Raw genomic sequence first — 14,534 nt, forward strand, 5'->3', positions numbered from 1 at the left:
TGCGCCTGGATGTGGCCCGTTGGCGTAAGCTTCCTTTGTCTCCTCTGGGCAGGGCGGCTCTGTTTAAAATGATGTCCTTGCCGCGATTCCTTTACGCGCTCCAAAACTCCTATGACGCTATTCCTAAGACCTATTTCCAAGAGATTGAGAGTCTTCAACGGCAACTGATATGGGATGGGCGTCCGCGTATAGCGCTTGCAAAGCTCACCATCCCTTGGTATGACGGGGGCATGGCGCTCCCCGATATCAAGCGATATTACTGGGCTTCCCAGTTGTCTGCCATTAATCACGTGATGTTTTCCCCGGGTCGTAATCCTGCATTCGAGATGGACAGACTCCAGCTTCCGGGTGGGGACTTTACTAGAGCGCTTTATTCCCGATCGGCCGGGCGCCATCTTGTGGGCCCATCCAGGATTGCAGTAACGGTGTGGCGGGCTGCGAGTGTGAGTTTGGGGTGGGAGGATCGATTGACGTTGGCGACGCCGCTTTATGCATCCGAACGTTTGGGCGGGCTCTGGTCTACCAAGGGTTTCGACCGCTGGGATGTGATTGGGATTTGTAAGGTGGGTGACGTGTACTCGAACGGTTGTGTGAAGTCGTTCCAGGCCCTCCAGGCGGAATATGGTTTGAGTGGTAGGGAATTTTTTCGCTACCTGCAGGTCCGGCATGCCCTCGCCTCAGTCTTGGTCCCTGATGAGGCCCTGCCTGAATCTTCCCCCCTCGAGGACCGTGTCCTTGATGGGCATCTTCCTGATAGCACTATTTCTCTTATTTACAAGAAATTGATTAATAATCGGGCGGACTTACTGGTCCGACTTCGGGAGGCTTGGGTTTGCGATGGGTTGGAACTGGACGACGAAGATTGGCAATCGGCGCTCTCTTCTCCCAAGGAGGTGGCCATTCCTGCCCGTCTCCGCTTGGTTCAGCTTAAGATTCTTCATCGGGTCTATGTCACTGGTCCGCGTCTGGTTGCGATGGGCTTTTCTTCGGATGGGCTATGCAAGCGTGGATGTGGCTTGAGTGCGACCTTTTTGCATATCCTTTGGGAGTGCCCGGTTGTAGCTGCTTATTGGACTGCTGTGCTTGAGGTGATGACTGCTGTTACGGGTGTTGCCCTGCGGCCGGAGCCTCGCAGATGTCTGTTGAATGTGTGGGAGCCCACTGACTACTCGGTGGCCCAGACCAGATGGGCTACCCTTGGTTACATGATTGCGAAGCGGGATGTCGCGCAACTCTGGGGCGCTTCCAGGCCCCCTGAGGTCTCAAAGTGGGAAGACAATATGGACTGGTCCATGTTTCGTGAGAAGACGGTTTATGTGGCCAGAGGCAGGCCCAGGGCGTGGACGAAGGTATGGGGCCAGTGGAATGATTATCGTGGGGATATTTGCACCCCTCCCCTTGACAACACAGCTGAGATTGTCCTTTCTCCCTAGACTAGAGTTCCCGGAACCCTTCCGTAAGGTTTTTTATACTTCCGGTTCTCCCCGCTGCTCCCCTCCCCCCCCTCCCCGACTTGATTGGAGCCTCTGGGCTCTGGGTGTGTTCTCCTGATCGTGGAACCGTCCCCTCCGCTCTTTGGGCTGACCTTAAGTATCATTTATTCGCCTTTTAGTGTTTGTGTTTCTTTTTGTAAAAATAAAAATACAAATTGTTCTGTGCTGTCTATAGAGTAATGCTTTGTACTTGAGCTGTACCTATCCACGGGTGTACATTTTCTTACATGCACTGTGCCTTGTTATTAGCGGCCAGCCCGTGAGGTTGTAGGCCCATTCTTGTACTTTTCTATGCTTACTCCAATAAAGGTTTTGGGAAAAAAAAAATATATATATATATATATATATATATTACGTGTGAATGCACCTGCTGCAGAGATCCGTGTACTCTTAAATTGATAGCTCACAGTCATAAATGTGGATTGTAATCCAGGCCAGTTTGGCCGAATACTGCGCACCCCTCACTGTTACCTCTGTAGATCACTATAAGATCACAGAGTGGATAATCTGCCACAGCCAGCATAGCAACACAACACATACCAACACAAAAAGGGAAACGTGGAGCTAACCAGAGCTGCAAGCAAAACAGCTATAACAAGCATTGGCATAGACAATAGGTCTTGCCTTTGGGACCTTATAAGTGTTTAGCCATAAAACAGTTGATGTTGTTGCACCAAGGATATTGTGCTGAATAACAAAATACTTATAAGGTCCCAAAGGCGAGACCTATTGGCTATGCCAATGCTTGTTGCCTTTGACACCTACTAGAATATACCAGTGTGAGGAAAGAGAGACATCAATTGTGAAAAGGTCTCTTTAATTTGCATTTTAAGGGCAACACCTGTGATTGTGCCCGTGTCATTTCCACCACAGTGCACTATCATCAGGTCTGGGTGCTCACAATCACAAAATGTCTCAACCATTGTTAAAAACTAATGCCACTTCATACCTCTATGAACAATCACAGTTATGTCAAACTTCGGAAATCCAAGATTTCTGTCAATACCACAATTAATTCTCTATCTCAGTGGATGAAGCAGTGTCCCAAACTCCAGAGGCGAACCATGGTGCAATATGGAGATCTCAGTCACAAGAGGAGTGCTCAGCAGAATGAGTAAGCTCTAGGAGCAAGATAGTTATATGAGGAGAGAAAAAAGGGAGGGTAGCAAAATTATAAATGTAAATGGTCGAAGTCAGGCAGTTAGAAAAGTAGGTTAGGTTGTGACCAACTGCTTTTTGTATGATACACAGTTACCTGATAACCCGTATGATCTTTTCTATTGGGTGATATTCAAATTCTGGTACGTTCTCGCAAAAGAAAAGCAGGCAGCACTGCCCCTTCAGACTGCACGTGAGGGATGTTCTACCGGGCTCTTGCCAGCTTCTCGCTGAGTCTTGCAAGAGCCACTGACTTTGATGGATTTTTCCTGGCTCTCGCAAGACTCTCACAAGAGTTTTTAAGATGGCGAAAAAAAATGAAACATACTACAAATAACACAGATAATTAAACTATAGGGTATCTCTGAAAAGAGCTGTTTTTGTTAACATTTTTTAAAACTTTACATTTTTGGGTTTCTACCTTTTTTTAAAACTGGTTTTGTATTTTTAAATTTATAATAGTCTTGAACTATTGCATTTAAAAGACTCAACATCTCCTTAAAAACAAACAGGTTTTGTTTCAAAAAAAAACAAAAAAAAAAAAAACAAAAAAAAAACAAACAGGGAAAACAGTGGCAGAAAGAACTGTTCAATTAATTATATGTTTACATAAGGAGCAAAAAAGTGCATTATTAAGATAAGTGGGCTGTTATCTTCTTCAGCACTCAATACCTGGGCAGGCACAGCGTCTCCAGGTTCAATTGAGATTTTTATTTTTTATTTGTGTTTTTGGATCATTAGAGAAGTAATCTAGCTTGGGTAGATATTGCTGATCCAGGCCAAATTTTTCTGTACGACATTCTTAGAAATGACAGATGTGTTGTGGTGATGATGAAATATTTCAGGGCCCATAAGACCTAAATACTTCGTTTTGGTGTCAAAACAGGTTTTGGGGGGTCAAGTGGTCAGAGATAGAAAATAACACCGCAGAGCAACCCTTCTGCATTTTCCAAAATGGTGGCTATAATCGAGGAAGAAGAGATATATATCGAAATTAAACAATTAATAATGGTTTTTAATCCTTTTATGTACACACCAAACAATGTTTATGATCTGAATATAGAAAAAAGTCACACTTCACTTCTCAGCCAGTTATGAGGCTTTTTAAGAGGTAGTTGCAAGTGATCTTCCCCCACACTCCCCAAACCATCTCAAAAGAATCTAAAGGACTGCATCCAAGGGTCTGGGACCAGCACAAAAATGGATCTCATTGAAACAGACCATAGAACCTCTTGAATCTTGCATAGGGCTGCTGAGCACAAATAGGGAGGACCTGAAACTGAGAATAAAGAGTGTGAACAGATTTCTAAATGCGATCAACACAAACCTCTGAATACCTTCACTACAGACAAGTTCCATAAAATCATTGCATCTCCCACACTGTACACAACCGTGTTTAAGATGGTAATAAGGGCTAGAAGAAGCGGACCTTTATCAGGTATAATCACAAAAAGGAATGCCACCAAAGAAACGCAAGAACATCCATGAAAATGCAAACTATGTAGCTTATTGTGATGGCTTTCCCATGGATCAATGCAAGGAGAATCTACCAGCAAACCACAAAGCAAATGTATGGCGCAGAGCCGTACAAAAGGTCATCTGCAAAAAAAAATCAAGGACAGTTTAATGGAAGATACTCCCAGGTCATGAGTGTAGGAAGCTGGCTTTTCATGTAGTGTACCAAAATGAGATACACTATGTACAAAGTCCAGACGACCCTTATTGGCTTCATTGGCTTAAATTATTAATCCCAAATGCTCTCTTTTGTAGTAAGGTGGAAGAGCAGTTTTGGTTTATCAGAGGGTAGTGTTAAGCTTTTGTTGAACACACACAGTCAATAAATAAGACTAACACTCAAGAAGAAACTCAAGAGCAATTTAGAAAAATAACACATACTTTTTATATATATTTAACACCAAAATCTCAGTTATTGGGAAAGTACTTTTTGAGTTATCACTTTTTTTTTACAGGTAAGCAAAAATATCATACAAATGCATTTTTAGGCTGTAATGCTTTCTAATGCAGACAGAAACATATACTGCATACAGGTACTTGCATTTGTATATCGAAAGTCCCATTTAGGACTTAAGTTACTAAGCGGCCAAGGTCCAAAGAACCACCACCAGTTAAGTTTCACCTGCCCTGGAGTGTCTGGGTGCACAGGGGTTGACAGTTTGGTAGCCTTGCACACTACACCATAGGCAAAGGGGTGTGGGGGGCACCTAGAAACAGGCTGAAGATGGGGACAAGGATGGGAGTTCACAATGGCTAGCTCATTTAGTGAGGCAGTGGGGATCAGGGGACACAGTAGGTTGACGTGGACCTGGGCCGGGGGAGCTCGGGTGCAGAGGGCTGTGGTCAGCTGGGTCCGTGCGTCAAATGCACTCATGGTTTTCAGGCAGACCGGCAACGTGGGATAAAACAGGACAGCTAGGCCACTCTCAGTGCTGGCCTCTGTGGTGCTGACGTCCCTCATTGGCTAGTCGGTCTTTGCGGCGATGGAGTATGGATTGGACTTCAAACAAGCTTTGGTTGATGCAAGGCGTCCAGTACTCAGGGTGGTGCAGTGTGTATCCTGGGGGTCCTGGCGTCTTCACACTTAGTGGGGAAATGAAGCAGACCTCTGAGAGCACTATGACCTCCTCCTGGGTGGCTGCTGCACCAGTGGACCCGGTGGTCAGCCAAATGGTGAACCGGACGTTGTGGTTGGTGCCTGCAGATTGGACGGAAGTGACTCCTCCACTTAAAAGGAGATGCAAAAGACTTGGCGAAAGTGCTGGTGGCCTTCTGAGATTTTGGAGGATATACAGCTGCAGGACAAGTCGGACTGTCGGGACATGAGCAGGTAGGTAGGCGGGGTTTGGCGCCAAAGTCTACCAGTAGTCCGCAGTGCTTGCTTCTCTCGCTCTTCTTGGTCGTCCTTCTTCTTTTGTCAGGCGAATTTGAGTTCCTGGTGTCAGAGGGCCACCTAAATACTGAATTTATGGTGTTAAGGGGAATTAAGGGTAGTAGTCAACGGGTTACTTACCCTTGGGGTCACTACACTCTCTATATGACCATTTCCTGTGTGGAGTGGGCATAACCCTGTCCCAAAGTTCCTAATCCCACCAACAAAGTAGAACCCTTCTTTCATGGAGCACATCAGCTAGCCCACCTTAGGGATGTGACTAGCCTGGTGGTGCAACACGCCTAATTGCATATCTAATTTCCTGCATGTCATGGTGGCAGATAGGCCTTAGGATAGGGGGGTGGCATCTCCCAGGGTAGGGGTGGAATCTCCCAGGTCTGGGGGATAGCCAGGGTTGCATATCCAAGGCGGTGGAGGCTTTGAAGCCTCTGGCATTGGGATGCGGATTCACTAATCATCCTGCTGGAGAAGATATAAACACCTCCTGCCAGAGCAGGTATTGTTTCTGACCTCTGAGAGCGCGGACTCTCACCTCCGGGGGTAAGAAATTTCTCTGTGGAGGCAGACTGGACGAGACCAGACAGCCAACACACTAGGAGGGTGGTAAGTTTTCAGGGGCACCTCTAAGGTTCCCTCTGGGTGCATATCTTAATACATTCACTACTGGCATCAGTATGGATTTATTAAGACAAGGTGTTTGATACCAAACACTATAGATTTCAATAAAGCCATCATGTAGCTGGGAACTCTTAATGACCAGTGCCCAGTACATATACTTAAGATGGCAACATAAGCAGGCAAGATAAGCAGGGCTACCATTTACTAGGGACTTACAGAGGTGCTAAAAGTCTTGCCTATTGCGGAACAATTGACTAGTTTCCTTTCCTTAGGCAAAGAGCACTGTCACTGTGCTCTTTGCCTAACTGGTTAGCAGGAACGCAGTGCACTTCAGTCAAAATTGCATCAAATACCATGCAAAAAGTGGGGGTGATAATGTCAAAACAGGGCACTTTCCTACAATAAGTATGAATCGGAAACAATACCCAAGATCAAAAACATGGGGGCGCAAACGGGAAGCATATTTAACAACAATCAAAGACCCAACTTACACAGAACACTTAAGGTTTACAAAAAAAGTGACTGGTAGAGTGTGGTACAAATGGTGTAGCCCTTCACGGAAATCTCATAGGGGTGACTTAATGCACAATACTAGGAGGACCATTTTTAAACTCCAGGTCAAATTTTGGACCCTAGCAGGGTGCACAGGAGAACAGAGTGCAAACATGCCCAACATCCAGAAGGGCACCAGTGGGTGAAGTGCATATTAGGTTCAGAAGAGTATCAAGAAAAGATTTTTGGAAAGGACAGTGAGGAAAATGTAAGCAAAAAATCCATGTTAGACGAGAGCAGGTGTTACAACAAAGACCGACGATCAAAAGGGCCTATGCCTCAAAAGGCTATCCATAGGAAGGGCCCACACAGCCCTCAGGGATTATATGGGAGAGCTGCATAATATGGCACACTTGTCAATGGCTCAATGTAGGCCACAAATGTATTCGAAACAGGCTCAGGAAAATCTTGCAGGGGGGCCTGGTATCAGGCCCCACACGGTACATCATGCTAGGTTATGTGCGAGATTTCAAAAGGATGTCTTGGGCAAGGTCCAGTTATCGGTCCAGCACAGTACCTCAGATTACAGACCTTAGACGAAGTTCAGTGTTAACCCATAAGCATAAAAACATACATAGGCCTTTGGACAGGTCCCACATTTGGACCATGTAGAGAATCGTAAATCAAAGCTTCCATTAAGCAGTCTTGAGGACAACTGGGAACCAAAAAAGTAAGTCCCTGGCGCATCTCAGTGACAAAGGATCTGAAGGAATGAGCGAAGTTCTTACTACTCAATTGCTATCCAGAAGGACAAAAAACACATTGGAGGTTTGCTAACAAAATAAGGACAAACATTATCTGTCTTCCACAGTGTGCTAGCTTCAACTTTATATGAGTATGGAGGAAGCAAGACCAGATGTAGAAGCACAGCTGCTTATGGAATGACAAACATAAGTTTGAAAGGTGAGAGGTGACAACTCTATACTGCCACCAATTTGGGTGAGCATGGGCTTGGGGACGGCAGTCCAATTTACAGGTAACTATCTACTGCACACATGCATATACTCCACAATACTGTTTCCTTATTAAGTCACCATAACAAGTGTTTCTCTACTATTTGAAACTCGCCGAGACAGCAGATGAGCTGTCTCTTTGAGGCCTTTTGTATTCAATCAGTGAGTCTAGAGACCACCCATTGATTATCATTGGTTGACTTCATTGTCACTCCTCTTTTGTCATTCTTCTTATTGGGCAGCTGTTGTAGGCTTCCTTCATGTTTGTGTATTTGTACCTCCCATGCTTATTTTTTTATTTAGGCGCCACTTTTTCTTTTTTTTAAGCACTCCACCAGAGTGAGTCTTTTTCAGCTGGCACATGCGTGTATTTCTCCCTCCTCATTTCTCTGAGTTGTTGCTGTTCCCCTCCCACGTACCCTCCCTGCCCCGTGATATTCCTTTCCTCAACATATTTTGGGCATTCTTCTTGCCCTTCCTCAGGATATGTAAAAACCACTGTACTTTTACAACTAATCTATAAATAGACACTATAAATAGACACCATCTAATCTAATCTACATAAAATAAGCTCTCACACCCAATTACAGAGAGACTGGCACTACAGACGCTGCTTCTATATTTTTATTCATATGTTGTGGAGGTAAGTACATCAATGCATTTCAGCTAATCAAAGCCTTGTTCACAAGTTCAGTTATCATTAAAATTAATTCCGTATATATAGTGATCCAACATCATCGACATAAACGGCACACCGCCTCATGTTTCAAATAACTCACCATTTTGAAGTGTAGTAAACATTAACATATTATTCTCAAGACTGGAACGAAATCCACACTTGATAATGCTATTTCTTTTTATATAAAGGTGTTAAACATTTAAGGTACCCTGTATTTCTTGTAAATAACCATTCCCTAAGATCGAGCACTTCATGAATCCCAATGCATACTACCACAGTGGACTCTGTATATTGATTTATAGCATACGCCAACTTAATAGATTAACCAAAGTGCCAGTAAATGGTAGATAATTTCCTAAATATATTTTCGTATCAGACTTCATTCAAGTACACATTTCCTGCCTTAGTGGGATTCCATGGCTGAGTTACTTAAGTCAATAATCCAGCAGTAATGCTGTAAAAAGGAAAAGGTTAAACCAACTTAAAATACTTTTAAAACCCGGAGGCATCAACTTACCTACTATCTCAGGCGTTCAACATTATCACAGATATACGTGCAATTCTTTATCAGCTATTCATAGCTAGAATATACCTTAACTCAAGTTGCATAAGCTTTCTTTCTCTATCTCCTCCTAAAATGTATATAGGGAGTACTACACTGCCGGTAATTAAAAGAATCCTACAGCACATAGGAGCCATAAAAAATAATTACATAGGCTATCACGTACCCAGATATTTCTGAATATTTCACAATGGAGATGAAGCCACCATGAAATATATTGTAGTGGACCAAGTCCCTAGAAAGCCAGAAGGTCACAGACTTCATACTATGTGTAAGAAATGTACAAGTGTAAAAGAGTTGATTTAGCATGGATTGCATTCCATGAAAATTGAGTTTGTCGTTCTGGCAGAAGCCCCATTGTGTGATTACTTATACATTGCTTTGTGAACGGAATTGATTCTTGGCACTCATTTGCTTACCTCACAGAGAGAGTGAAATCTCCAGGGTTGCTTTTACTGAGTCGTGCCAAGAAGCTTCCGTCAACCCCTCTGGTGAGGAGCAGATTTTCTGCCTCCACTCCGGTGATATTTGGGTGAAACCACCTAATGCAGACCAATGGGAAAAAATACATTAAATAGAATACAATACAATATAAAATACAGAAACAGGAGGTACAAGGGGACTAATTTTCATACTTGTAAAAAAAACTTGAAAATGGTTCAAAGTACAGAATGCTGATTTCATGTATTTTTTGAAGAATATTTAAATAATGAGGACATGGTCCAACTTCAACCCTATTGGTCACTTACATGGGAATTAAAAGGTGTGAAATGGAACAATTCCTCATGTAATCTTGGGACAGAATATGTTTACTGTAGTCCTTTGTAAAGTGGTTAGTGAGTGATAAACATTGCTTCCATATGTTAGGCTATGCAAATAATCATGAAGGAGAATTATACTATGTGAAACCAAGTTGTCAATGAATTTTGCAAATCATATATGCTGACCCTACACACAGATTCTTTTGCTGGAGCATGAACGTTTAGCGTGGCATCCCTTAACCTGAATGTGGCATGGCTTCAGCTTTTTCCAGTACATTAGCAGACACATTCAGATTATTTTACATTGTGCTCTAGTATAATCCAGTTCAAGCTAACCAAACATTTGCTTGGAGGCAAGATGACATCTGGATAGCAGCTACCCGATTCAGCTCCGCCGGTCTGACCCCTAAACAGACTCAAAAAAGATATTATATGCTATCGCGACCATGTTCATAAAGCTGAATATTACCTGCTAAATCCCCCGCCGCATGGACCGACTGGGCTGCTTAAGGATTACAGTGATTTCTGCGCAGAGCACAAACTGGAATGGACGCCGGGCTGCAACGAGGCGTCCGGCCAGAACTTCAGTAACGGAGCACTGCTCCGATAGGCACGGACAGAGGCGTTAATCATCGCAGCAGGTCCCAGAACAGAAGCCGGGGGCGATGGATACTTTGTCTCCAGGATTCAGGAGGCAATCAAGAAAGGATGACGGGGCGAGGGGCTAAAGGAATGAAAGCTAAAAATAATAATCTGACAGCCCCCGCAATAACTGAAGCTATACAGCAAAATCACTTAGTAACATCAGAAATTCCTCAGAGGCGTCCGGAAACACGGGGGGAAACAGAGAGCAAGCAGTAAGACTGAACTCCGTGGTCAAGGCTGAGCAGGCGATTAAACAAGGAAAAAGACTACAATTAAAAAAGGCCAAGCTCATGGATACTACCCAAATACACATTTCTAAGCCCCTAATTTCCAATATTTTTGGCCCGATGGAGGGAAAAACACAACGCCGAATTAGCTGAGGGGGCCATACCAGATGGACAGATCATCTCAACTGTTACTGGCGTACCCCCGCAGACGCCGGAGAGGTGCCTCGGGTCTCTGTAGCTTCTTTGTCGGTGGTCCCGGCAATCTTAGTCCCAGTAACCCCTGCACCGCTTGGAATTCCAGGTACAGTCGTAGATTCAGCTTCAGATGCAAGAAGCGATCAAGCAGAGAATGACCCCCGGCAGATCTTCTAAACCTTGATTTCAGAGGATCTGAAATCGAAACTTCTGCTAAAGAGATTGCAAATATTGATGCCATTGTAGAAAGGAACCCAGCAAATATAGTAAATCATCGGCTAAAAACACCTGACAACATGGAAAAACTCTACTCCATAACAGATGATTCGGAAATGTACAAGACTGGTGTACCCACATCTAGTGATGGAGGGAGACATGACTGGGACAGCAGCACGGACTCAGAGGCTTCATGGAAAAACTGCTGCACAAAAGAAGTCGTCTTTGAAGAAAAAAAGGCATAGCAGGCGTAAGAGTGGGGGGGACCACGGATCAAGGAAGCAATGCTGCGCACAGGTGGGACTACTCATCCTCGCAGCTAGTGACTCCATCAGACTGCATGGTGTGTTCGGGTGGTAACCCTTTAGCTATGGGCGACTTGGGAAGTGGAAACTCCGGTAACTCCAGAAGTAAGGAAGAACCTACCCTCACAGAAGTTTTACACTCAATTAAGAGCTTTCAAGAAGAGGCTAAGCTGGATAATCGAAATTCTCAACAAGCTACACAAAAACTACAGTGAGCCATACGGAAAGTGGGTCGAAAATTTGCTGAAATTGCTTATAAAATGTCGTCAGTCGAAGTGAGCACCGAGAATCTTGAAAAAGATGTCTCCTACCTGAGAACACAGGGAGATGAGCACAAGGGCATAGTCAAGGACTTAAGTTTGAAAATTGAGGAACAGGATATAGATTACGACGCAACAACATTCATATCCTTGGGGTTCCGAAAGGAGTGGAAGGGAGTGACCCTAGGGCTTATATGATAACGCTCCTCAATGGAGCATTCCCTGAGCTGCACTCCTGGGACTGGGATAAGGAGATACAGCATGATCATCACTTCCCACTAACACCAGCCAAACGTCCCACATCCTCAACACAATACCCTTGTGCTATGCTATTATATATTTGGAAATGTTTCTTCTACGCCAGACACTTAGCAAGACCAACAAACAAGAGGGAATTCAATGGCGTTACCTTCTTCACTAGACCTGACTTTGCCCATGCCACAGTTGAGCGTAGATGGAGGTTGAGGCAACTATTTGCCCCCCCTACAACAACTAGGGGCAACCTTTTATTTACAGAACCCACCTCACCTAAAAGATATTTACAAGGCGCAGCTGTACTTCGGAAATCCCGGCCCAGTCTTATCTGTAAGAGATCACAGAGTCAAGAAGAGACAGAACCAAGGACTAAAAATTCAAGACTAAAAGCTCAATGTTTCAAGAGTGGGGACTTTTTAGCAAGATCACATAGGTATAAAATGATTATTGCACAGTTTGAGCAGACTGCTTAGGGAGGTGGTTGGACTGGGGGGGGGGGCACGGGGTTCTGATTGCAGAGCCAGGCAGCCTCAGTGGTAGCTGGCGGGTGGTGGGTGGGATCCGAGGGGGGTGGGGAAGCGGTAGGGTGGGGGAAGGGTTTGGCACCAAGAGGGATGACTCAAAATATTTTTTCTTATTGGGTTTGTGGTCATTTGCATTTGAGTAATTCTGCTATCTATAATGAGTAAATTACGTAGAGCAACAATCAACGTTTGTGGCCTTAATGACCCCAAGAAACAATGAAACGCTACTGCAGCACTTCGGCTACTTAAAGCAGATATTTTATGCTTGCAGGAAACGCATATCAAAAGAACTCCGATTCATCTTTTAGACTCGCTTGGCTATATAGTGGTAGGGGCCACAACACAAAATGCCAGGACACAAGGGGTAGCAATATTATCTGCCAAACGCTCGCTTCAATTTGCACGTACAGTAGTTGATCAAAATGGGAGGTGGGTTATTACAGAATGTCGACGGGGGAATGGTGATCTACTCACAGTATGCACTCTATATGGCAGCACAACAGATGATCCCGCAATCTTTGACTATATGAATAATGAATTGGCTGCGTGGCCGTTACCCATAATGATCTGTGGCGATTTTAATATAAATCTGCCCGCCAATAAGAACATAACACTAAATAAGAATTGGATCTATAGCGGTCGGAAACCAAAAGTATTTAAAGCTTTGAGGACTCTATGTCGCAAACAAGCACACACTGACGTTTGGCATTCACAACACCCCTCAGATTCTGGTCACACCTTTTATTCTTTTCCGCACAACAAGCCTGCAAGATTAGATTTTATTTTTGCTTCTCACTCTATTCTCCATGTGTGTTCTAAAGAAAAGACCCCACGCATAGTGGCAGATCATAATCCCCAAGTGGTAGAAGAGGGGTAACAGTGGTTAATAGAGGTAGGGCTAGCTGGACTTTTGAACGATCCCTACTTTTAAATGACGAATATTGTAAACACACGAGGCTCTGGATTCCCCAATTTAATAAGGAAAAGCAAGTGAGTACAGGGATGGAAGTAGTCTGAGATGCATTGAAAGCAGCAATAGGAGGAGAGACACTTAGCTTTTCGCTTTCCTTAAATAGAGAAAAACGCCCATTGCTGGACAATCTGCAAATTCGATTGGCTGTCGCAGAAGAAAATTTAATCACTGCTCTCAGGGAAGGCGACGATCCTGCAGACGTGCTTGCGAAAATAACGACAGCTAAATCATCTGTCATGGAGCTAATAGCCAAAAGGTCTGCAGATAGATTAGCAGTATGGAGGGAGGAAGCATATGAATGTATCGAGCAGGTCAGACAACACCTTGTGATTAGGGCGAGACAAAAAGCTACAAGGAATATCATCACTGCAGTTAAAGACTCCACACAAGATTTAATTTCAGAACCAGAGGGCATTCGTAAAGTGTTTCTTGACTATTATCAAAACATATATCACGAAACCACTACGGCCCATTCAAATGATATCACGACATATCAATCAATCAATCAATCATGCCATTTGTATAGCGCACGACTCACCCGGGAGGGTCTCAAGGCGCTTGGGGGGAGGGGTATGCTACTGCTCGAACAGCCAGGTCTTGAGTTGTTTCCTGAAGGTGAGATGGTCCTGGGTCAGCCGAAGGTCGATGGGGAGGGAGTTCCAAGTCTTGGCAGCCAGGTAAGAGAAGGATCTTCCTCCGGCGGTGGCTCTTCGATGCGTGGTACGGCTGCGAGGGCGAGGCTGGTGGACCGTAGCTGGCGGGTGGGCGTGTAGAAGGTCAGGCGGTCGTTGAGGTACTTGGGGCCCAGGTCGTGGAGAGACTTGTGTGCGTGGGTGAGGAGCCGGAACGTGATCCTCTTGTCGACGGGGAGCCAGTGCAGGTTCCTCAGGTGGCTGGAGATGTGGCTGCGTCGGGGGACATCCAGGATGAGTCGGGCGGAGGCGTTCTGGATGCGCTGGAGTCTTTTCTGTAACTTGGCTGTGGTTCCGGCGTAGAGGGCGTTTCCGTAGTCCAGTCGGCTGGTGACGAGTGCCTGGGTGACAGTCTTCCTGGTCTCGGTCGGGATCCAGCGGAAGATCTTGCGAAGCATACGCAGGGTGTTGAAGCACGATGAGGAGACGGCGTTGACTTGTCTGGTCATCGAGAGGGAGGGGTCCAGGATGAAGCCCAGGTTGCGTGCGTGGTCGGTTGGCTTGGGTGCGGTGCCCAGGGCTGGGGGCCACCAGGAGTCGTCCCAGGCGGAGGGCGAA

General features: G+C 45.0%; 1 protein-coding gene across 2 annotated transcripts in view; it reads right to left on the reverse strand.

Annotated features, from left to right (window-relative positions):
- Positions 1–14,534, reverse strand: part of PTPN11 (protein tyrosine phosphatase non-receptor type 11) — a 581,214-nt gene that overhangs the window by 511,368 nt on the left and 55,312 nt on the right. For both annotated transcript variants that reach the window (XM_078667419.1, XM_078667418.1), the window contains exon 2: positions 9,343–9,465. In XM_078667419.1, coding sequence (XP_078523545.1) covers positions 9,343–9,465 — 123 coding nt within the window. The remainder of the gene's footprint in view (positions 1–9,342; positions 9,466–14,534) is intronic.

The sequence above is a fragment of the Lissotriton helveticus genome, chromosome 11 (genome assembly GCF_964261635.1).
Source record: "Lissotriton helveticus chromosome 11, aLisHel1.1, whole genome shotgun sequence".
Taxonomy (NCBI): Eukaryota; Metazoa; Chordata; class Amphibia; order Caudata; family Salamandridae; genus Lissotriton; species Lissotriton helveticus.